Consider the following 25,817-nt stretch of genomic DNA (forward strand, 5'->3'; position numbering starts at 1 on the left):
GTATGTTTTAATTCATTGCTTTTTATTTTTAGTGAATCTATTCTAGTTTTTCTCATTGTAGTTGCCATGAGACTTACCAAAAACAACCTAAATATATAACAAGTTATCTTAAAGAGATGATAACTGAGAAACAAAGAAAAAACTAAAACCTCTATATTTTAAGTCCATCACCCCACACTTTGACTTCCTGTTGTCTCAATTTACATATGTGTATACTGCCTGTCTCTTAATAGGTTGCTGCAGCTATTATTGTTTTTGATAGATTTGTCTTTTGGGCTTCATATTATAGTTCTGAGTGGATTGCACCCCACAATTACAGTATTGGAGTATTCTGGGTTAGTTTGAGTACTTACTTTTACCAGTGTGTTTTATACCTTCAAATATTTTTTTTTTGCATGTTACTTTTTTTCTTTCAGATTGAAGAACTCTCTTTAGCGTGTCTTATAAGACAGGTCTAGTAGTGGTGAATTATCTCAGCTTTTGTTTGTATGAGTAAGACTTTATCTGTCCTTTATATTCGAAGGAATGCTTGGCTGGATATAGTATTCTTGGATTACAGGTTTTAATTTTTTTCTCCTTCCAGCACTTTGCAAAAGTCATCCTACTCCCTCCTGGCCTGTATGGTTTCTGGGTTTCTGTTGAGTAGTCGGTTGCCAGACAAATGAGAGCTGCTATAAATGTTCCTTGCTTCTTTTCTCTTGCTGCTTTTAGGATCCTCTACTTGTCCTCGACTTTTGAGAGCTTATTATATGCCTGGCAGCGGTCTTATTTGGGTCAAATCTGTTTGGTGTTCTCTGACTTTCCTGTACCTAGGTGTTTATGTCTTTCTCAAGTTTTGAGAAGTTTTCTGTTATTGTTTGTTTGAGTGAGCTTTCCACCCCTTGTTCTTGCTCAGCTTCCCCTTGAACATCAATGATTCTTAGATTTGATGTTTTGAGGTAATTTTCTATCTTGCAGGTGGTCTTCATCCCTCTTCGTTCCTTGTTTCTTTTGCATCCTTGATTGTGTGTTTTCAAATAGCCTGTCTTTGAGCTCACTGATTCCTTCCTCTGCTTGATCCATTCTGCTGTTGAGAGGCTGCAATGAATGTTTCAGTTCAGCAAACGTATTTCTCAGTTTCAAGATTTCTGTTTGATTTTTAAAAAATCGTTTCAGTCTCTTTGTTAAATTTCTGAATTGCTTTTCTGTGTTATCTTGGAGATCACTGAGTTTCCTTAAAACTGCTATTTCGAATTCTTGGTCCGAGAGCTCACATATTGCCATCTTGTTAGGGCCAGTCACTGGTTCCTTACTTTGTCCATTTGAGAAGGCCATGGTTTCCCATTTGCTGCTCTTTCTTGTTGATGTGTGTCTGTGTCCTTGCATTGAAGGATTATTTATTTACTCCAGTCTTGTCTCCTGGCTTGTTTTAGTTTTTATTGGATACATTTGCTTAGAGAGTCACAGAATTTACCTGTGGAATTTCTTTCTCTCCCCCTTCTAGGTCCCTGCCTCCTTTTGGGCACTAGATGGCACCTTAAGGCCAGGTTTCCCTTGGCTCTAGTTAAAGATCTGAGTGCTGCCTGTACCGAGTGGGAGAGGTCCCAAAGGGGATATCCCAGCAGTGTGAGAAGGCTGGCTGGGGCTGGTGCTGAGGGGACTGTGGAGCATTCCAGCTACAGTGTGGTGCTGTGAGCAGCCATTCTGGTGGAGCGCCTCCTTCACGGAGTTGCAGAGTAGAGTTTGTAGGGCTAGGAACGGTAGTCCCATGTCCCCCTTTTGTCTTTGACTGTCCTCAGGGATGTTTCCCTTCACGCATTTGCAGTGCTTCCCGTGGGTTGAAGCAGGAACAGGTCTCCTGCCAGGGCCTCCAAGAGGGTGGAGAAGCTGATTGTCCATGTCACCCTCACTTTTTGCATCATAGAAGCTATGAGTTGAGGGGAAATTTCCCATACTGTTGATGCCAAACAGATTGGGAGAGGGATGATGCAGACGTGGTGGTCTGATTCTTTTGCTGTCTGCTTGGGGTGTTTTCACTTTTCTGTGTTCCTAGGAACTGTCTCCTTTTGTATTTGAGTGTGTGGCCATTGCTGGGATTGTGTCAGTGCTCATTTGAGTGTGTGGCCATTGCTGGGATTGTGTCAGTGCTGTGTGTGTTTTTGCTTCTCTGTGGAGCAGAGTGAAGTCACCTTGCTTCTCCTGCACCACCATTTTGGGACCAGAAGTCCCTCCCAGTAGAAATTTCAGACAGGTGTAGTGGAATATGAAATGTATCTGGATAAAACATTTTCTTTTAAAAAATTTCGCCTTGGAAAGCTTCTGCTGTTGCTCAGAAAAGTTTAAAATTCTTCTTTGGGATCTTCCTTCAGTAACCTGGTAGAGGGCGATCTCTGAACAGTCTCAATAATGGTGACTCTTCTCTTTGAAGGCAGATGCATGAGGAAGTGGCATAAAGTTAGTTGATACCAGGTGGGATAAATAAGTTATTTGCATCCCAGTCAATGACTAAGTTGATTGTCACACTGGTTTCAATGTAAAAGTGAAGTGTGAACATATAACCACAAGACTGATTTATTGTCTGCTTTCTAACCTGTCTTTGTAAATGTTTTCCAAAGAGACATACAAAATATCACCAACAATGCTGCCACCTTTGAATACACGTAGAGTTTTTCGATGTCTTGAATGTAGAGGTTCCATTTCTATTTGATGTACAGGTAAAGTCTTAACTACTTTATAGGAATGCTTGGAATTTTTCCAGGGATTATAAAAATGTGAGTTAAAACCATGTCAAGGAGTCTGTGCCGGCCCTGACCAGGCCTGGGGCAGGCACCCCCACTGTGCACACTTGACCAGCCCCGGAACGGAACTACGACCCTGTCTTCTCTGGGAAGGAAAGCCCACTTGATCCCTTTAATCGACTTCACATCATCTTCTTATGGAGTGTTTCCTCTCAGTTCACAAAGCCTACGGCCTCCTGCGTGGTATCATCCTTAACAGTCTGCTCACCAGCCCTTTTTGCTGATGCGAGGGGAAGGTGCACATTCATCCTCCGTGAAGAGCATTTGAGCCGGAGTTTACTGCTGATTAGTGCGCCGCTGTATTTTTTTATACGGTCATGAATTCCACTCGTAAAATCCAGATCCTGCAATGTGCTCATCCCCGCGTTTCCGCGACGCTTCTTCCTCGCCACCTGGGGTCTTCCCTTCACACGTGAGGGGCTCCTCCCCAGCCCCGTTTCAACCCTGACCTCGTTCACATTTTGAAATCCGCCTCATTTACAGCTTTCCTGTAGGCAAAGTAACATGCTAATAGATTTCATTCTGATTCTCATCACTCTGATGTATCTCTCCGTATGACCGCGTTTGAAATGAACAACCCCTCCCTCTCACCCTGGAAGCTGACTCTCTTCTCCCGGCTCCTCAGCACATGACCTTGGGCTGTCTGTCTGTATTTTCGACTTTGCTCCTCTGCTCAGCACCTCTTTTTTCTTGCTTTTCTTCCAAAACAGATGGAGGATCTATCCCATCCTCTTTACTTTGACAGATTTTCTACTGTTGTGTTTTCTCATACCTTCTTCTCCCAGCTGACCTCCCTCCTCCCATTTATCCACGCACAGCACACTCTCTGATGGGTAGCTCTGAGGCCTCCGTTTGTCCTGTGACCCAGGGTCCCCTCCTGGAGCTGGTGCCACTGGAGCTCAGCCTGGCAGTCAGTCATCTTCAGCTTCACCCCAACCCTTTGCATCTCTGTTCCTCAGCCTGGCTCCCTCCCTCCAAACAGCCTGTCACCTGGATCCAGTGTGTCTGAAACTGCAAGCCACAGCCCATTAATGACCCTGAAAGAGTTTTAGGGTGTTGCAGCCAGAAATTTTAAAAAGTGAGATAGAAGAGAATAAATCTGATATGATAGAACACAGCGATACGTGACAGGCTCCCAGGCAACGAGGGCAAGTGCTGTGTTGTGGGACTTCCCCGGGTCTCACTACAACATGCATATCTTACTCTTGGATACCACAAAAATAAAAATAAAAATAAAAAAATTTAAAAAAAGGGAAGCAGTGTCTTCGTTCCTCGTATGCAGTGTGCACCTTGGCTTCTGTCCTTAGTATGCCCTTTTCTGCTTCTGTATTGATGTGTTGCGTGGAAGCCCAGACCACCACACACACTGCCACCACTTGCCTCTGCCGCCTCCGTTTCCCTCTCAGCAGTCTGTCGCCAGCATTCTCCACCCGCCCCTCCCTCAGGGATCTCCTCCGCCACACAGTTCAGCCTGCAGAAGAAACCAAGGTCGTCCCCACCCACAAACCTGGTGTGTTCCCAGCCGGCCTTCTTTGTGATTTCCTCTTCCCCAGCGACCCTGCCAATGTCTCTTGCAGTTAACCTTGACACCTTGTTCCCCTTTAATTCTGCATATACTGATTATTAATTTTTACCAATTCTACTTCTCAAACTGTCCACACTAGTGTTCTCTGAGTTTACAACCTTATCGTCTCTCTAATGAACCATTTTATAACTCTTACTGAATGCCTTCCTTTCTCCCTATCATCTTTAATTCATTATTCACAAATCCTGAGGATTGAAATAGGAAGGACTTAGAATAGTGCTGGCTCATAGTTAAGGCTCAGCAAATAGAAACTGCTATGTATCTTCAAATTTTTTAATTTTAATATTGTTATTTTTATCCTTCTTCTAGGACACAGTTGGATGATATTTCTGTCTGATGTGGAGATTTTACTGCACCCCATTGTGCACAGATGCACCCGTGCTTCTCGATGTGGCTTTCACGTCCTCCTATGACTACACAACCCCCCTCCCTCTGTTCCTGCACTGCCCCCACCTCCCGCCCATGTCATACACCATCCCCTGAGTGCACCACTCAGCCCCACAGCCCCATGTCCCTTCCCATGCTACTCCGTTACCTTAGAGTTCCTCCCCTAATCCATCCCTACCTGTTAGAATTCTATTTATCTTTCCAGTCTTAGTTCAAATATCACTTTTTTCTATGAAGCTTTCTTAACTTTCCAACTCAAATTCACCTCTTCATTTCTCTCTTCCCTTAGCAGTTTGCTCATCGCTTTGTTATATAATGATTGTACTCCAACTTGGATCTTAGCTAATTACGTACCTGCATTCCACACTAGACTGGAAACGTGAGGAAGACGGGGCCGTGGCCGCCTCACACTGTATGTGCTTCCCATAGGACACGAGTTGGTTACGCAGGTGTTGTGTAGATGAAATCATACAGCATCTAGCCTTTTGGAACTGGCTTTTTCACCCAGCACAGTTCCGAGGAGATTCATCCAGGCTGTGGTGTGTAGTAATCGTTCTTTCCTTCGTAGCCGAGTGGTGCTCCGTGGTGTACAGGTGCTGCCTGGTAACCATCCACCTGCCGAGGGATTCTGCCTCCCAGTTTGAGGCTATTATAAATAAAACTGGTGAACATTCATAAGCCAGATTTCGTGGGAACATAAGTCTTCATTTCTTTGAGATGAATGGTCAGGGGTTCAATTTTTGTGTCTTATGATAAGTGTATGTTTAGTTTTTAAAGGAACTCTCAAACCGTTTTCCAGAATAACATGTTACACTCACAGCAAAAAAAAAAAAAAACAGTGACCAGTGTCGCAGTTTTTCTGAACCCGAATCCTTTCCAGCATGTGATGTTGTCACTATTTTTTCTTTTAGCCTTGCTGATAGGTGCATGGTAGCATCTCACTGTGGGTGTAACTGACATTTCCCTGATGGCTAATGACGGTCAGCATCTCTTCGTGTGGTCATTTGCCATCCACAGATCCTCTTTGTCGAAATGTCTTTTCATCTCTCACCCTTTCTCCAATGGAATGTTTTTAATGTTTAGTTTTGAGAGTTCTGTGTATATTCCTGATACGAGTCCTTTGTCAGATACGTGGTTTGCCAGTATTTTCCCCGGCTCTGCACTCATTTTGTCATGCTCCCGAGAGGGCCTTTCTACAGAGCAGAAGTTTTTAACTTTGATGAAGGCCAATTTATCAATTTTTCTTTTCCTGGAAGATGTTTGATGTCGAGTCTAAGAACCTCTTGCCCAGCTCTTGCTCCCAAAGATTTTCCGTTGTCTTTTTTCTAAAAGTGTTATAGTTTTTCATTTTTACATTTATGTCCACGAGTTGCTTTTGTGTAGATTGTGAAGCTTAAGCGGAGGTTCCTGTTTTTGCCTGTGGATGTCCAATCTCTCCAGAACCATTTGTTGAAAAGGCGAATTTTCCTACCAATACATTGTTTCTGCACCTGTGTCAAAAATAACTTGGACATATTTTTGTGGATCTATTTCTGGTTTTCTATTCCATTGTGTTATTTGTTTATCTCTTCACCAATACTACACAGTCTTGATTACCGTACCTATATAATAAGATCTGAAATTATGTAGGATGATTCCTTCCACTTTATTTTTATTTTCCCAAATTGTTTTGGCTGCTCTGGTTCCTTTGCTCTTCCATATAACTTGCTTCTCTGTATCTGCAAAGTATTTCTCTGGGATTTTTATAGGAATTATGTTAAACCTCTGTGTCAGTTTGGGGAGAGTTGACATCATTATTATGTTGAAACTTCTGATCTAGCAACATGGTGTGTCTGTCGTTTGTTTTGATCTTTGGTTTCTTTCATCACCATTGTGTGTGTTTCAGCAGATAAGTCCTGTACATGGTTTGTTAAATTTACACCTAAGTACTCTTTGAGTGGTTTTAAAGAGTATTTTAATTTCAGTTTTCATGTCTTCATTGTTAGTATATAGTAAAAGAGCTTATTGGGTTTAGGAGGTTTTTATTTTTATTTTTGTAGAGTCCTTGGGATTTTCTATGTAGATAATCAGGAAATAGGACATAGGTACAGTTTAATTTCTTCCTTTGTGTCTGCATGCCTTTTATTTTTTTAGCTTGCCCTATTGCACTGGCTGGAACTTGCAGCTTTGTGTTGAATAAGATTGGTGAGAGCAGATGTCCTTGCTTTGTTCCTAATCTTTAGTGAAAGCTTTTAGTTACTCACCATTAAGTATAGTGAAATGTGGGGTTTGTAGATGTTTATTATTCAACTTGATAAAGTTCCCCTTGATTTCTATTTTTTGAAAGTTTTCATCATGAATGAGTGTCGAATTTTTTAAAATGTCTTTTCTGCATTGATTGCTGTAATCGTGATTTTTTTCTACTTTAGTCTGTTAATATGGTGGATTACATTGATTTTTTTTGTGAAATAGTGAACCAGCCTTTCACTCCTGGAATAAACCTCATGATGTATAATTACTTTCATATATTGCAGGATTTTTTTTGCTTATTTTGTAAAGGATTTTTGTGTCTATAATTGTGAGTGATTTTGGTCTATAGGTTTCTTTCTTTTTCCTGTCTTTGCTTTTGTTATCGGGTTAATATTAGCCACATAAAGTAAATTGGGAGCTGTTTCCTCCCCTTCTATTTTCTGGAATAGATTTGTGGAATTTGTTTTAATTCTTCTTTAAATGTTTGGCATAATTCTTTGGTGAAACCATCTGGGCCTGATTATTTCTTTCTGGGTAGATATTTAATTATTAATTCAAGTTCCTTAATAGTGTAGAACTATTCAAATTATTGATTTCTTATTGGATGAACTGAGGTAACGTGTGGATTTCAAGGAACTGATCCATTTCCTCTATGTTGTCAGGTTTATGTGTGTAAAGTTGTGTATTCCCTGATTATCCTTTTGATGTGTGCGGAGTCTGTAGTGGCTTCCCCTGTTTCTTTACTATATCGATAATTTGTGTCTTCTCTCTTGTTTTTTGTTAGTCTTGATAGAGATTTGTCAATTTTACTGATTTTTTTCAAGGAACCAGCTTTCATTGTCATTTATCTTCTCTATTTTTTTCTCACTTAAATGACATTGATTTCTTTTCTTACCCTTGTTATTTATTTTCTTCTACTTTATTTGGGTTTATTGTGCTCTCCTTGATTACAGATTCTTGAAGAATTTACATTATTGATTTGAGACTTTTTCTTTCATCTTTCTTTCGACTTTTGTATTCGGTTTGAGGGTGCATATTTATGGGTGAATTATGTGTTGTTATAGTTTGGGGTGCTAACGATCCTGCCACCCAGGCAGTGAGCCCAGTCCCTTACAGCTTTTCAACCCACGTCTTCCTCCCACCCCTGCCTCTCGCAGTCCTCGCTGTCTGTCATCCTCGTTTCCTTGTCTGTGTGTGCGCAGTGTTTAGTTTCCACTTTCAAGCGAGAACCTGCAGTACTTGGTTTTCTGTTCCTATGTTCGTGTGCTTAGGATGGTGGCCTACAGCTGCATCTGTGTTGCTGCAAAGGACATGCTTTCATTCTTTTTACGGCTGTGTAGTATTCCATGGTGTGTGTGTACCATGTTTTCTTTTTCCAGTCCATCGTCAGTGGGCATCTAGGTTGATTCCGTGTCTTTGCTATTGTGAGTAATACTGTGATGAATGTACACGTGCGTGTGTCTTTTTGGGTAGGATGCTGTATCTTCCTTTGGCTGAATACCCGTGATGGGATTGCTGGGTCGAATGGTAGTTCTGTGTTAAGTTCTTTGAGGAATTTCCAAACTGCTTTCTACACCAGCTGAACTACTTCACATTCCCTCCAGCAGTGTATAAGCATTCCCTGCTCTCTGCAACCTTGCCAACATCTATTATTTTTTGACTTTTAAACAATACTCATTCTGGCTCATGTGAAATAGTATCTCATTTTGGTTTTGATTTGCATTTCTCTGATGGTTAGTAATGACCAACATTTTTCCTACATTTCTTGGCCACTTCTGTGTTGTCTTTTAAGAAGTGTCTGTTCATGTCTTCTGCCCGTTTTTTAATGGGGTTGCTTTTTGCTTGTTGAATAATTTAAGTTCCTTACAGATCCTGGATATTAAGTTTCTGTTGGATGCTGATGTGGTGTGGCTGTGTCCCCACCCACATCTCATCTTGAATTGTAGCTTGCATAATTTCCACCTGTTGTGGGAGGGGACCTGGTGGGAGATAATTGAATCATGGGGGCAGTTTCCCCATATTGTTCTCGTGTTATTGAATAAGTCTTATGAGATCTGATGGATCCAAAGGAAACCCCTTCCACTTGTCATTCATTCTCTCTCTGGCCTGCTGCTGTGTAAGACGTGCCTTTCACCTTCCACTATGATTGTGAGGCCTCCCCAGCCACATGGAACTGTGGGTCCATTAAACCTCTTGCTCTTTTAATTTACCCAGTCTCAGGTGTGTCTTTATCAGCAGTGTGCAAAACGGACTCATGTAGAGGCATAGTTTGCAAATATTTTTTCCTACCCTGTAGGTTGTCTATTTACCTGTTAATAGTTGCTTTTGTTGTTGAGAAGTGCTTTGGTTTAATGAGGTCCCACTTGGTCTTTTTTTTTTTTTCCTTGTAGTTGCTTTTGGAGATGTCATCAAGCAATCTTTGCCAAGGCCTATGTCCAGCGTGGTGTGTCCTACATTTTCTTCTAGGGTTTTTATGGTTTTAGGTCTTACATTTAAATCTTTAAGGCATCTTAAGTTTCAATCTTAAGGATGGAGTCAACGTTGCAATCAAAGGAAGGAGTCAAGTTTCAATCTTCTGCATATGGCTAACCAGCTATCCCAGCACCATTTATTGAATAGGGAGCCCTTTCTCCACTTCTTGTTATTGTCGACTTTGTTGAAGAGCAGATGTTTGTAGGTGTGTGGCTTTACTTCTGGTTTCTCTAAACAGTTCCGTTGGTCTATGTGTCTGGTTTTGTGCCAGTACCATTCTGGTTTCTCTAAACAGTTCCGTTGGTCTATGTGTCTGGTTTTGTACCAGTGCCATGCTGTTTTGGTTACGAGAGCCTTAGAGTATATTTTGAAGTCAGGTAGTGTGATTCCTCCAGCTTTGTTCTTTTTGCTTAGGGTTGCTTGGGCTATTCAGGCTTTTTTTTTTTTTTTTTTTTTTGGATCCATATGAATTTTATAATTCTTTTTTTTTCTAATTCTGTGAAAAATAATGCTGGTGGTCTGGTAGGAATAGCATTGAATCTGTAAATTGCTTTGGGTAATGTCGCCATTTTAACAATATTGATTCTTCCTATCCATGAGCATGGAATGTTGTTCTGTTTGTTTGTATTATCTCTGACTTCTTTCAGCAGTGTTTTTTAATTCTCGTAGAGATCTTTCACTTTCTTGGTTAGCTATAATCCCAGGTATTTAATTCTTCTTGTACATGTTGTAAATGGGATTGCATTCTTGATTTGGATCTCAGCTTGGAAATTATTGATGTATAGAAATGATACTAGTTTTTTGGTTTCTGTTTTTGTTTTTGTTTTCTAAGGGTCAGTGACTTGTATGCTACTGGTTTTTATACATTGATTTTTTATCCTGAAACTTTACTGAAGTCATTTATTAGTTCGAGGAGTCTTTTGGCAGAGTTTTTAGGGGTTTCTATGTATAGTGTATCATCTATGAAGAAAGATAATTTGACTTCGTCTTTTCCTATTTTGTTACCTTTTATTTCTTTCCCTTGCCTGATTGCTCTGGCTAGGACTTCCAGTACTGTGTTGAATAGGAGTGGTGAGAGTGGGCATTTTGTTTCATTCCAGTTCTCACAGGAAATGCTCCCAGCTTTTGCCTGTTCAATATGATGTTGCCTTTGGGTTTGTAATTGATGGATCTTATTATTTTGAGGCATATTCCTTTTGTCTTTTGTCCTTTGATGCCTAATTTGTTGAAGGTTTTTTAACATGAAGGGACACTGAATTTTATTGAAAGCCCTTCCTGTGTCTATTGAGATGATCATATGGTTTCTGTTTTCAATTCTGTTTAGTGTCATAGAAGGATTTAGGGAGGAGTTCCTAGTTTTTGGCTTTTTGAAGTAATTTTAGTAGGATTGGTACTAGCTCTGCTTTGTATGTCTGGTAGAATTCAGCTGTGAATTTGTCTGGTTCAGGGTTTTCTTTGGTTGGTAGGGTTTTTTTTTTATTAGCAATTCAATTTTGAAAGCCATTATTCATCTATTCAGGATTTGAATTTCTTCCTGATTCAATATTGCAAGGTTGTATGTTTCTGGGAATTTATTTATTTCTTCTAGGTTTGTGTGCATAGAGGTATTTATAACAATCTCTGAGAATCTTTGTGTTTCTATGGGATTGCTTGTAATATCACCTTTGTCATTTCTGATTGTGCTTATTTAGGTATTCTCTCTATTTTTGTTAATCTAGCTCATGGTCTACCAACTTTATTATTTCAAAAAATGAACTTTCTTTGTATGTGTTTTTGTGTCTCAGTTTCATTCAATTCTGCTCTGATTTTGATTTTTTCTTTTCTTCTGCTAGCTTTGGGATTGGTTTGTTCTTTTTTTTTTCTAGTTCTTCCAAGTGTAATGTTATGTTGTTAATTTGAGATCTTTCTAACTTTATGATGTAGTTGTTTAGTGTTATAAACTTTCCTCTTAACACTGCTTTAGCCGTGTTCTGGTATGTTGTGTCACTGTTTTCATTAGTTTCAAATAATTTTTTGATTTCTGCCTTAATTTCATTCTTTACCCAAAAGTCATCTAGGAGCAAAATGTTTAATTATGATGTAATTGGATAGTTTTGAGAGATCTTCTTGTTTTTTATTCGTATTTCTATTACATGTGGGCCAAGAGTGTAGTTGGTATGATTTCAATTTTCTTTGGATATTTCTGGGACTTGCTTTACGGCATGTGGCTGATCTTAGAGTATGTGCCATATGCAGATAAGAAGAATATATATTCTGTTGTTGTTGGGTATTCTGTAGACGTCTAGAAGACCCAGTTGATCAAGGGTTGAGTTTGAGTCCAGAATATCTTTGTTAGTTTTCTGCCTCTATGATCTGTCTAATGCTGTCAGTGGGGTATTGAAGTCTCCCCCTATTATTGTGTTTATCTGTGTCTCTTCATAGGTCTCTAAGAACTTGTTTTATGAATCTGGGTGCCCCAATGTTGGGTGCATAAATATTTAGGGTAGTTAAGTCTTCTTGTTGAGTTGAACCCTTTTTCACAATGTAAAGCCCCTCTTTGTTCGTTTTGATCATTGCTGGTTTAAAATCTGCTTCATCTGAAATAAGAATAGCAACCTCTGCTCTTGTTGGTTTCCATTTACAAGATAGATCTTTCTCCGTCCCTTTACTTGGAGCCAAAGTGTGTCATTACATGTGAGATGGGTTATTGAAGACAGCAGACAGTTGGGTCTTGCTTCTTTATCCAACTTGTAAATCTGTGCCTTTTAAGTGGGTGTTTTGCCTGTTTACATTCAAGGTTAATATTGATATGTAAGGATTTAATCCTGTCATTTGTGTCATTAGCTGGTTTTCATGTAAACTTGATTGTATAGGTGCTTTATAGTGCAAGTGAGCTACGTATTTGTGTTTTTGTGGAGGCAGGTATCTTTCTTTAGTTTCCGTGTTTAGCACTCCCTTAAGGACCTTTGTAAAGCAGGTCTAATGATAGTAAATTCCTTTAATGTTCACTTGTCTAAAAAGGATTTTTTCTTCTTTGCTTATGATGCTTAGTTTTGTGGGATATGAAATTCATGATTGGACATTTTTTTCTTTAAGGATGTTGGAAATAGGGCCCCCGGTGTCTTCTGACTTGTAAGGTTTTTTCTGAAATGTCTGCTGTTATCCTGAAATGTTCTCTTTGTAAGTGACGTGCTCTTTCTCTCTAGCTGCTTTTAATAGTTTTTCTTTCACATCAGCCTGGGAGAATCTGATGACCATGTGCCTTGCGGATGGTCATCTTATGTAGTATCTCACAGAGGTTTTCTGAATTCCTTGAATATCCTGTCAACCTCTAGTGAGATTGGGAAATTTTTCATGGACTATATCCTCAAATATGTTTCCCAAGTTGCTTACTCTCTCTCCTTCTCTTTCAGAAAAGCCAGTGAGTCATGGGTTTGGTCTTTTTACATAATCCCATACTTTTCAGAGGTTTTATTCATTTTTTAACACTTTTTTCTTTATGCGTGTCTGCCTGTGTTGATTTGAAAGAGCTGCCTTTACGTGCTAAAATTATTTTCTCAGCCTGGTCCATTCTGATGTTAATGCTTCCAATTTTATTATGAAATTCTTATATTGAATTTTTCAATTTCAGAAGTTCAGTCTGGCTATTCTTAAAATGGCTATGTTGTATTTCAACTCTCAAATCATTTCCTTGGATTGAGTTTCAACTTTCTCCTGTATCTCATTGAGCTTCCTTGCCATCTAGACTCTGAATCCTATGTCTGTCATTTCAGTTTGATTAAGAACCATTGCGGGGCAGCTAGTGTGTTCATTTGTAGGCAAGAAGACGCTCTGGCTTTTAGAATTGCCAGAGTTCTTGTGTTTTTTTTTTTTTTTTTTTTTCCCTCATCTGTGAGTGCTGATGTTCTTTTATCCTTTTGAAGTTGCTGTCCTGGGGATGGAGCTTTTTGTTTTTATGTTCCTTATTTCTCATAAGAGTTTTAATGTTGTGTAAGTTGGATATAGTTGATTGGCTTTGTTTCTGAATTTTTTCATAGGGCTGAGGTTCAGCTCATCACTCCTGGGCTATATGCTCTAACCCTGGTGAGCTGGGACCAGGCCTGTGGCTGTGTCCTCTGGCCCCTTGAGGTTTAGTACCAGCTGCACTGGGAGGTCAAGGTACAGCTAGGCTGCTGGCCAAAGCACTCCATCAGGGGCCACCAGCCAAACTGCCCCATTGGTGGTTGCTGGCAAAAGTGCCCTGGCAGGGTGGTGGGGGCCACTGGCAAAAGTGCTCCAGTAGGGCCCTCTTTTTTAGTGTAGGCATTTAGTGCTAAAAATTTCACTTAGCACCATTTTAACTGTGTGTGCCATGAATTTTGATATGTTGTGCTTTTATTTGAATTACATGTAATGTATTATCTTCTCTTTGACCCATGGATTATTTCGTAACGTGTTGTTTAATTTCCAAGTGTTTGGATATTTCCTTGTTATCTTTCTGTTATTGATTTCTACCTTGACTATATTGTGGTCAGAGAACACACTCTGAATGATTATAATTTTGCCGAAGTATGTTTTATGACCCAGCATTAAGTCTATCATGGTATGTGTTCCATGGGCAATTGAAAAGAACATATACTCTGGTCTTGTTGGGTACAGTGTTCCATAAATAGTCATTAGGTCCTGTTGATTAATGGTATTGTTGAGTTCTTTTCTATCTTTGTTGATTTTTTGTTTAGTTGCTCTATCTATATAATTCATATATAGGATTGCTATATCTTCTTAGTGGGTTGACCTATTTATCACTCTGTAATTCCCTTCTCTGCAGCCATTTTCTTTACTCTAAATATTAACTTATCTGATATTAATATAGCCATGGCTTCTGTCCTTTGATTAATACTTACATGATATATTTTTTAAAATATTTTTACTTTCAACCTTCCTATATCATTTTATTCAAAGTGAGTTTCATATAGTATATAGTTGAGTCTTTTTTTAAAAAATCCACTCAGCCAGTGTGTTTTTGTTGTCATATTTAGCCCATTTACGTTTAATGTAATTATTAATATGTTAGGATTTAAAACTCATGTAACTTTTTATTTTCTACTTGTTCCTGTCTTTTTTGTTTCTTTGTTTCTTCTTCCCTTCCTTTGATTTACTTTAATGTTTTTGGAAATCCACTTTATCTATAGTGTTTTTGAGTGTATGTCTTTGATAGTTTTCTTTTAGTTATTGTTCTAGCTATAATATTCATATACATATTCATAACTTATTAAAGTTTACTGGTGTCATAATTTTACCAGTTTGGGTGAAATAGAGAAACTTTTCCTTCCTTTATGACATTTTACTTATCCCCTCATTTATATTATAATTGTTTAAATATTTCCTCTATGTGCATTTAAAAGGACATCAGACAGTGGTATGATGTTTGATTGAACTGTCAAGCATAAAACTCAAGAGAAGGAATGCTTACTGTACTTACTCATGTTGTTTGTCATGTTCTTGCATTCTTCCTGATGCTCCAAAATTCCTTTTTTTATATTTCTCTTCTACATAGAGACATAAATTTATTCTTTCAGAGTTGGTCTGGTGAAAAACACAATTTTCCTTTATCTGGGGATATCTTTATTTCCCCCTTATTCCTGAAGGATACCTTCACTGGGTATCTGGATTGATAGACTTGTGGGATTCTGGGTTGACATATTTTTCTTTCAGCAATTGAAAAATGTGCTATTTCCTTGTGGCCTCCATTGTTTCTGATAAGAAATCCCCTGTTATTTGAATTGTGTTTTCCTTGTAGGTAAGGTGTCATTTTTCTCTGGCTGCTGTCAAGATTTTTCTTTGTAGGTTTTCAGAAATTTAATTATTATGTATCTTGGAGGAGATTTGGGTTTACCCTATTTGGAGTATGTTTAGCTTCTTACATTTTTAGGTTCATGTTTCTTCCAAATTGAGAAGTTTTCAGCCATTACTTTTCTGAATACCTTTTCACACCTGTCATCTTGTCTTCTTTCTGTCCTCTTTTTGAAACTCTGATAGCATGAATATTATATCTTTGGTTATAGCCCTGCAGTTGCTGAAGCTTTATCAATTTTTTCTACTATTTTCTCTGTGTTGTTGACATTGACTAATTCCTATGGTTTTATCCTCAGTTCACTGATTCTTTCCTTTGTCTCTCCATCCTTCTGTTATGTGCATCCACTGAGTTTTTTATTTTGATTATTGTATATTTCAGTAATAATATCTCAATTTGGCTTTTATTTATATCATCTATTTTCTGAGACATCCTACTTTTTCATTTGTTTCAAGTGTGTTCATAATTGCTCATTGAAGCATTTTTATCATAGTTGGTTTAAAATCTTTCTTAGGCAATTGTAACATCTCAGTCATCCCAGTGTTGGTTTCTGTGGATTGTCTCTTTTCTATTTATTTTGTCATCTTCTTTGTTCTTTGTATGAGCAGTTATTTTCTGTTGAAATCTGGACATTTTTGTATTATGTCATGATTCTGGATCTCATTTAAACTTTGCATTTTTACTGTCTCCTTTTGAACACTGCCTTTCTGGGGATAGGGGGTGGTGATGGTAATTCCTTGTAACTGACATGTGGAGATGGAAGTCTAGATTCCCCTGGAGGCCTCTGTTGATACATGAGGGTGGGGTCTTTTTACTGCTTGCTTAGGGAGAGGGGTGGAAGTTTCAACTTCCCAGATGGTCTCCACTGACACTGTAGGGGTTGTGGTAATTACAACCCAATGGAGATGAAAGTTCTGGATCCCTACTTGGCCTTCTCTGACACTAGCTGGTAGGGCTAGGGGGAGGCCTTATTACAGCCTCATGAAAGAGGAAGTCTAGACCCCCACTTGGCCTTTGTTGGCATGGGTAGAGGGAGGCTATACTTTTTTTCTGTGGTGTTTTGCTGGAGTAGAGCTGTTAATATCTAATATTTTTCTGTCTTGCTGAGTTGATTCTTTCCTGACTCCTTGATTAGAGAGAGCCTGCTTTAGTTTTGTGTGTGTGTGTGTGTGTGTGTGTGTGTATACACGTTGGTGTTTCCAGATTGCTGCCTTCTTTAACTCCAAGTCTGAGGTACATGAGACAAAAAGAAAACCCAGGGAATCCACCACTGTGTCCTTCTCTGCTCTTCCTTCTTATTGCCATCCTTCAGAGTCTTATGCTTGTTTTATGTATGCTCAGAGATTCTAGTTGTACTTAGTGGGAAGAAGTACGTCATCTCTAGAAGTGGATTCCTTCTTCCCAGGGTTATATTTTCTCCAAGATATGCCACGGACAGAAGTTCATAGGAAATGCTTAAACTCCCATATCTATGCATTGTTGTGTTTGTTTTTTATATCTAAGAGCACAATTTCTTCTGACTTCCAGGAAGGCTGAGATGGCTGGGCTAAGGGATACAGGGTCCTCTCAGACTGCTCAGTACAGATGATTCTGAGTAGTTGACCGACTGTTGTTCTGGAAGAACTGAGCCCTTGTCAGACTGCTCAGTACAGAGGATTCTGAGTAGTTGACCGACTTGTTCTGGAAGAACTGAACCCTTGTCAGACTGCTCAGTGCAGATGATTCTGAGTAGTTGACCGACTGTTGTTCTGGAAAAACTGAGCCCTTGTCAGACTGCTCAGTACAGATGATTGGGAGTAGTTGACCGACTGTTGTTCTGGAAGAACTGAGCCCTTATCATAGATCCCTAAGTTGACATAACTCAGACTTACATGCTTTTCAGATAAAAATTGTAAATTTAAGTTATTTAAATTTTATAAATGATTTTTTTCATGGAAAGTTCTTTTTGTGCCATTGATTTTCTGCTTCCTGATAAATATTAATATTAAGACAATCCTTTTTAGGAATGGCATGGTTAAAATATCCTTATTTTCTAACTCCACAATAATAGATATTATACTAACATTGCAAATGTGCTTTCAATTGAGGATACTCCCGAGAATGGATCAGAAATAGCTATATAAACAAAAGTACATTTCATAGTGGGTGTTTTTAAGTTGCTTTGGCAAATGGGATAAACTTGGTTATTATAAAGTACATTTAATCCTAAATTGGGTAACAGTGAGTGTGGGGCCTGTTCTCTCAGTGACCTATTCTCTAAGTGATACATTCCAACTAGAGCGGCTTAGAGTAAGTTGGAGGCCATCCTAATGGTGAATTTTCCTATCATTCTTCACTTCAGGTAATGCCATTTAGGCTTTTGAGATTTAGAAATATGACAATTGCTTTAATTTGCCATCTATAACATTTAAAAATTATTAAAATCTAGATTTGCATGTGAAAAAAATTGTGTGTTCATGAAGATAGCTTACTTATATCTACCGAGCTCTTTTAATTCCATTCAGAATATGTGGTTCTTATCATGTTCTGGACTTCCTATGCCACACACACACACACCACACACACACACACACACATACACACAAGCACAGAGCCATCCTGATTTGAAGACATTGGTAATGTGTTTTTGTACAGGGCATAAAAATATATCTCTGTAATTACATGATATTTAGTGATTAGATAATTACGGATAATTGCATGGGGTAGTTCTAAGTGCTAAAGTGTTACCATAAGATCTAAAATGTACAAATTGCATAATAATTATTCTTGAGAGTTATTTGGTAATTTTGAGCATAATTATCATGTGATCCACAGTGCATGTAATTAATGCATAATCACATGGATTTTGCCTTCATAACTACTTCACCCTTGTTATGAAGCTCTTTGTCATAACATTTGAGTATAAATATAATGTAATTGGCTCCCGGATACAGTACATTAAGCCCCATGATAATTGCTTTCACGGTAACAGTACCCCTTATTCCATTCCAATTGCTGTCTTTTAAGATTTTATTAGGAAGAACAAAATACCTAAGATAGGGTGGTGGGCAGTTAGAGGAGTGGGTGAGTGGTGGGTACTATATGCTCATTGTGGATGAGGAGTATCTTTGCTGTGACCACAGTATTTCCATGTAGATGGAAGATGTCTCCATTTTTCATAATAGACAAAAATCTGTCTTCTGACTAAACTTGTATTTGGTGTAAGACTCCTTGCTGTCCAGCCATAGTCAGCACCCATTAAGTCTCTCCCTCTATTTGTTTTTAATTTTTAATTTTTGTGGGTACAGAGGTGTATATATTTATGGGATACATGGGATATTTTGATACAGGCATATAATCATAATAATCACATCAGGGTAAGTGGGATATTTATCACCTAAAGTATTTATCCTTTCATTGTGTTACAAATAATCCGGTTATACTCTTGGTTATTTTTAAATGTACAATAATTATTGTTGACTGTAGTTACCCTGTTGTGCTATCAAGTACCAGATCTTATTCATTCTACTTAACTATATTTTTGTACTCATTAACCATTCCCACTTACCCCCCACCCGCTGCCAATTTCCTTCCCAGTAACAATGGTTACTTCCTTCTGGTAACCATTGTTCTATTCTCTATCTCTGTAAGTTCAGTTGTTTTAATTTTTAGTTCCCACAAATCGATGAGAACATGCAAAATTTGTCTTTCTGTATCTGGCTTATTTCACTTAATGTAATGATTTTCAGTTCCATCCATGTTGTTGCAAGTGACAGAATCTTATGTTTTTATGGCTGAATAGTACTCCATTTTGTAGAGATACCACAGTTTTAAAAATCCATTTGTCTGTTGATGGACATTTAGGTTGGTTCCAAATGTTTGCTATTGTTAACAGTGCTGCAATAAACATGGGAGTGTGTATATCTATTTGATACACTGATTACTTTTCTTTTGGGTATAAACCTGGCCGTGGGTATAAACCTAGCCGTGGGATTGCTGGATTATATTATAGCTCTATTTTCAGCTTTTTAAGGAACCTCCACACTGCTCTCCATAATAGTTGTACTAATTTACAATTCCACCAGCAGTGTGTATGAGGGTTCTATATCCTCGCCAGCATTTATTATTGCCTGTCTTTTGGACAAAAGCCATTTTAACTGGGGTGAGATGATATCTCATTGCAGTTTTGATTTGCATTTATCTGATGATCAGTGATGTTGAGCACCTTTTCATATACCTGTTTGCCATTTGAATGTCTTTTTTGAGAAATGTCTATTCAGAGCTATATCTATTTGCCCATTTTAAATTAGATTATCAAAATTTTTTCTACAGAGTTGTTTGAGCTTTTTATATATTCTGGTTATTAATCCCTTGTCAGATGAATACTTTGCAAATGTTTTCTCCTATTCTGTGGGTGTCTCTTCACTTTGTTGATTGTTTACTTTGCTGTGCAGAGGTTTTTTAACTTGATGTGATCCCATCTGTCCAATTTTGCTTTGGTTGCCTGTGCTTGTGGGGCATTACTCAAGCTGCTTTGGCTGCCTGTGCTTATAGGGTATTACTAAAGAAATCTTTAGACTATTCAATGTCCTGGGGAGTTTTCCCAATGTTTTCCTGTAGTCGTTTCATAGTTTGAGGTCTTAGATTTAGTCTTTAATCCATTTGTATGTGATTTTTGTATACGACAAGATAGGAGTCTAGTTTCATTCTTCTGCATGTGGTTATCTAGTTTTCCCAGCACCATTCATTGAAGAGACTGTCCTGTCCCCTGGACAGTTGATGACTATTGACGATTTTTGCATCAATATTCATCAGGGATATTGGCCTGTAGTTTTATTTTTTGATATGTCTTTGGTTTTGGTATCAGGGTAATACTGGCTTCATGGAATGAATTTGGAGGTATTTCCTCCTCCTCTGTCTTCTGGAATAGTTTGAGTAAGGTTCTTCTTTAAATATTTGGTAAAATTCAGCAGTGAAGTGATCAAGTCCCAGGCTTTTCTTTGCCTGGAGACTTTATTACAGCTTCAATCTCATTATTTGTTATTGATCTGTTCAGGTTTTGGATTTCTTCATGGTTCAGTCTTGGTAGGTTCTATGTGTCTAAGAATTTATCTATTTTTCCTGGGTTTTCTAATTTACTGGCATGTAGTTGCTCCCAGTAGCCTCTAATGATACTTTGAATTACTGCAGTACTGGTTGTAATGTCTCCTTTTTCATCTCTGATTTTATTTATTTGGCTCTTTTCTCCTTTTTTCTTAGTCTGGATAATGGTTTGTCGATTTCGTTTATCTTTTCAAAAGCCAACGTTTTGTTTTCATTGATCTTTTGTATTGTTTTCTTCATTCCCACTTCATTTATTTCTGCTCTGATCTTTATTATTTCTTTTCTTTTACTAATTTTGGGTTTGGTTTGCTCTTTTCTAGTTCTTTAAGATGCATCAATAGATTGAGGGTTTTCTCTCTTTATTATTATTATTTTTTTGATGTAGGTGTTTATAGCTATAAACTTTCCTCTTAGTACTGCTTTTGCTGCATCCCACAGGTTTTTGGTATGTTGTGTTTGTATTATTATTTGTTTCAAGAAATCTCTAAATTTTCTTCTTAATTTATTCATTGACCCACTGGTCATTCAGAAGCGTATTGTTTAATTTCCATGTGTTTGTATAGTTTCCAGAATTTTCCCTGTTATTGATTTCTAATTCCACTGTGGTCAGAGAAGATACTTGATGTAATTTCAGTTTGTTTTTGAATTTTTAAAGATGCATTTTGTTGCCATAATGTATGGGCTGTTCTTGAGAATTATTCATGTGTTGAGGAGAAGAATGTGGATTTCATAGCCATTGAATGAAATGTTCTGTAAATGTCAATTAGGTCCATTTGGTCAGTAGTGCAGCTTGGTTGATAGATCTTTGTTGAATTTCTGTCTGGATAATCTCTGTCCAGTGCTGAAAGTGGCATGTGGAAGTCTTCAACTGTTATTTTACTGGGGTCTGTCTCTTGCTTTAATTCTAATAAAATTTGTTTTATATATCTGGATGTTCCAGTGTTGGGTACATATATATTTACAATTGTCATGTCCTCTTGCTTAATTTACCCCTTTATCATTGTGACCTTGTCTCTTTTGGTAGTTTTGTCTTGAAATCTATTTTGTCTGATACATGTATAGCTACTCTTGCTTTTGTTTGGTTTCCATTTGCATGGATTATCTTTTTCCATCCCTTTTTTTTTTAGTCTATGTTTGTCTTTATAGGTAAAGTGTGTTTCTTATAGGCAACAGATGATTGGGTCTTTTTTTTTTTTTTTAAATCCATTCAACCGCTCTGTGTCTTTTGATTGGAGAGTTTAGTCCATGTGTACTCAATGTTATTTTTGATAGGTAAGAACTTACTCTTGCCAATTTTGTTATTTGTTTTCTGATTGTTGTGTGGTCTTCTCTTTCTTATTTCTTTCCTTACTTTTTTTTTTTTAAGTGAAAGTGATTTTCTTTGGTGGTATGTTTTAATTTCTTGCTTTTTACTTTTTGTTGTATCTGTTTTATGTTTTTTGATTTGAGGTTACAATAAGGCTTGCAAATAACATCTTATAACCCATTATTTTAAATGGATGACAACTTAACATTGATTGCATAAGCAAGCTAACAAACCAGCACAGAGAAAACTAATAAAAACTCTACACTTTAGCTTCATCCCCCTACTTTTTAACTTTTTGTTGTTTCTATTTATATCTTTCTATCTGAAAAGTTGTTGGAGTTATTTTTGATCAGTTCATCTTTTAGTCTTTTAACTCTAGATATGAGCAGTTTACACACCACGATTACAGTGTTATGATATTCTGTGTTTTTCTGCGTACTTACTACTACTAGTGAGTTGTGTACCTTCAGATGATTTCTTAATGCTCACTAACATTCTTTTATTTCAGACTGAAGAAATCCCTTTAGCATTTCTTATAGGACAGGTCTGGTGTTGTTGGAATCCTTCAGCTTTTGTTTGTCTGGGAAGGCATTTTTCCTTCATATTTGAAATGCATTTTTGTTGGATATACAATTTCAGAATAAAAGGATTTCTTTCCTTTAACACTTTAAATAACAATGACAGTATTTCCTGACCTGTAGAGTTTCCACTGAAAAGTCTGCTGCCAGATGTACTGGAGCTCCATTGTATGTTTTTTTCTTTGTTTCTTTTCTTTTGCAGCTTTTAGGATCCTTTCTTCATTCCTCACCTTTGGGAGTTTGATAATTAAATGTCTTGAGGTAGTCTTATTTGGGTTGAATCTGTTTAGTGTTCTATAGTCTTCTTACACTTGAACATTGACATCTTACTCTAGTTTCGAGAAGTTCTCATTATTATCCTTTCGAGTAAACTTTCTCCCCCTTTCTTTCTCTCTCTCCCTCCTCTTAAAGGGTAAATCTTAGATAAAAGATATGTTAGATAAAAAAGATAAATCTTAGATTTCTCTTTTTGAGGCCATTTTCTAGATAATGCAGTTGTGCTTCATTTTTTAAAATCCTTTTTTCTTCAGTCTCCTCTGACTGCATATTTTCAATAGCCAGTCTTCAAGCTCACTAATTCTTTGTCTTGCTTGGTCAACTCTGCTGTCAAGAGAGTCTGAGGCATTCCGTCTGGGTCAGTTACCTTTTTCAACTCCAGAGATTTTGCATGATTGTTTTTAATTATTCCAATTTCATTGTTAAGTGTATCTGATAGGATTCTGTTTGTCTTTTCTGTGTTATCTTGCATTTCACTGAATTTTTTTTAAACAACTATTTTGAATTCTTTGTCTGAAAGGTTACATATCTATCCCTGTCTCTCCAGGATTGGTCCCTGGTGCCTTACTTAGTTCATTTGGTGAGGTCATGTTTTCATGGATGGTCTTGATGCTCTTGGATGTTTGTCGGTGTCTGAGTTAGGTATTTATTGAAGTCTCTAAAATCTGGGCTTGTTTGTACTCATCCTTCTTAGGAAAGCTTTCCAGGTAATTGAAGGGACTTTGGTGTTGTGATCTAAGTTTTTAATCCCTGCAGCCATATCTGCTTTAGGGGACACTCAAAGCCCAGTAATTTCATGACTCTTTCAGACTCATAGAAGTACACCTTGGTAGTCTTGGATACAATCCAGAAGAGTTTTGTGGATTACCAGGCAGACTTTTTTTTTCTCTTACATTCTCCCAAACAAACAGAGTCTCTCTCTCACTCTGTCCTAAGATTCCTGGAGCTGGGTGAGGGATGACACAAGCACCTCTGTGGCCACCACCACTGGGACTGTTCTGGATCAGACCTGAAGCCAGGACATCTCTGAGTCTCACCCAAGGCCCATGGGGTACTGCCTGGGTACCACTATTGATTATTTGGGGCCCAAGGGCTCTATAGTCGGGAAATGATGAATCCTTCCAGTACTAGGACCTTCCCTTCAAGGCAGTGGATTTTCCTTTGACCCAGGGTGTGTCTAGAAATGTCACCTGGGAGGTAGGGCCTGGAATCGGGGCCTCATGACTCTGCCCAGTGCCCTATCCTACTTTGGCTGAGCAGTTATCCAAGTTGTAAGATAAAGTCCTCTTTACTCTTCCCTCTCTTCTCAAATGGAAGGAAGGAGTCTCTTTTGAAGCTGTGAGCTGTGCTGCCTAGGGTTGAGGGAGGGGTGACACAAGCACCCTTAGTTGCCCTAGCTGGTACCTCACTAGGTTGTGTGTACCCCAAGTCCAGTGGCTCCAAGCCAAGCACAACACCAGGACTTACCCAGGAATTGTAGTCCTTCTATCATAGACAGCCTTCAAGTTTATTTAGGACCCCAGAGCACTTTAGCTCATGGTGGTGAGGCTTGTCAGAACTCAGATTCTGACCACACAGAGGTACCCCTTTGTCTAGGGCTGGTCTAAATGTTCCCTCCATGAGCACTGGCTGAGTTCTGCATGTTGTTTTTACTGTGACAGGGCAGCACTGAGTTCCAGTACACAGTCCCACAATCACTGTGCTCTCTCTCCCAAGTGCATATGTGTTCTGTCTCTGGGGCACACAGCCACTGCAGGGGGATGGGTAAGGGGTGACATCAGCAATTCCAAATGATCTTTTCTACCTTCCTTTGTGCCTCTTTCAATGATATGAAGTTAAAACCAGGTACTGTGACCACTCACCTGAAATTTGGTTCTTATGTAGGTGCTTTTCTATGTGGACAGTTGTTCAATTTGGTGTTCCTACAGGGAGGATGATCACTGGAGGCTTCTATTTGGCCATCTTTCTCCATGCTCACCCAAGTCTTTGTATTATTATTATTAATGCAGCAGAGCATCGGTTTTCTTTTTGGCCTAGAAGTTTCAGAAAGCGGGAATTTCTGTAAGGAGAAGATCTTCTTGATAAACTGCAGTGAGAGGGAGCCTTACTTTGCTGATGGGACCGTCAACGTGATGGTGAAATGCAACTACTTACGAGACTGGAGCAAGAGCTTTGGCTAAACTTCCAAAACGATGACACAGGTTTTGCAACTTTTGTCCACAGGTTTCACGTGGCAGGATGACTATACTCAGTATGTGATGGACCAGGAACTTGCAGACCTCCCCAAAACCTATCTGAGGCATCCTGAAGCGTCCGGCCCAGCCAGGTAAGTGTGGATGTGGCTTGCTGCCTCTTGCTGCCGGGACACAGCCCATAGCCATTACACTTAGGATTTGTTCGTTTGTTTTAATGTAGCAAAGAACCCACTATCTTTCTGGTGCAGACGTTTCAGAAAGTTAGGATATCTGTAAGGAAAAGGTTGGTTCCCATGAGAGAAGGAGATATTGGGGTGACCCTCCAGTGAGGTGCCGTTTTCATTGAGACATGCCCGGGGTTCTTCATTTTTCCATGAGACTCTTAGAAAAATCCTGCATCTTCAAGTCCTTGATCAAAAGCAGATAAGTTGAGAATTCCCATTTCTAAGAAATTATTTTTGCTTTAGACAAAAAGCAGAATTAAATTGTGAAAGTCTTTATCGTCCTTTCCCAGAGCAGAGCAACCTATACTGAGCTAAATAGATTGTTCCATATTCTCTTATTTTGTAGTCAAACTATGTGGTAATTACTAATGTCACATAAACTACTCGGTAATGTCATGCATACCATGTACTGATGTCATACCCATTCTTGAAAGTGAGGAAATTGAGACATAGGGAGGTTAAAAATTAGTTTAAAGACAAATCACAGTAAGAACGCTGCCACTGTTGGATTCCTGAGCCATCGTGCTATTTTTCATGTTTAAAAAAAAAAAAAAAAAAGAACACATGAAGATGACGTTTCCTAAAGATTTAGTTTGCAAAGTCCGTTTTTCCCTGACAGAGAGACTATTCTAGAGCCATAGTCTTTAGTCAGAAAGATTCCAGTAACACAAAATTTAGATAGCCGCTTTCATGCCCATGTCCATCTGATACGGAAAGCAATGAAGTGTCCTGGCAGGATCAAAAGAGTGAGAACGTGTGGAGAACTGGTAACCGACCCCCAGCACACGGCGCACACTGAGGGCAGGGGCTGCGTCTTTGTGCTTCTGTGCCTGGTGTATCTACCTTTAATACCTCCTTTATCAAAGAGAATGTGCTGTTATACTCTAAGTCTTT

General features: G+C 38.5%; 1 protein-coding gene across 2 annotated transcripts in view; it reads left to right on the forward strand.

The window, feature by feature from the left end:
* The window catches only part of PTPRN2 (protein tyrosine phosphatase receptor type N2), a 981,520-nt gene that overhangs the window by 333,385 nt on the left and 622,318 nt on the right, over positions 1-25,817 (forward strand). For both annotated transcript variants that reach the window (XM_033192278.1, XM_033192279.1), the window contains one exon: positions 24,728-24,830. In XM_033192278.1, coding sequence (XP_033048169.1) covers positions 24,728-24,830 — 103 coding nt within the window. The remainder of the gene's footprint in view (positions 1-24,727; positions 24,831-25,817) is intronic.

Source organism: Trachypithecus francoisi, unplaced genomic scaffold (genome assembly GCF_009764315.1).
Source record: "Trachypithecus francoisi isolate TF-2019V2 unplaced genomic scaffold, Tfra_2.0 Lachesis_group4, whole genome shotgun sequence".
Lineage (NCBI taxonomy): Eukaryota > Metazoa > Chordata > Mammalia > Primates > Cercopithecidae > Trachypithecus > Trachypithecus francoisi.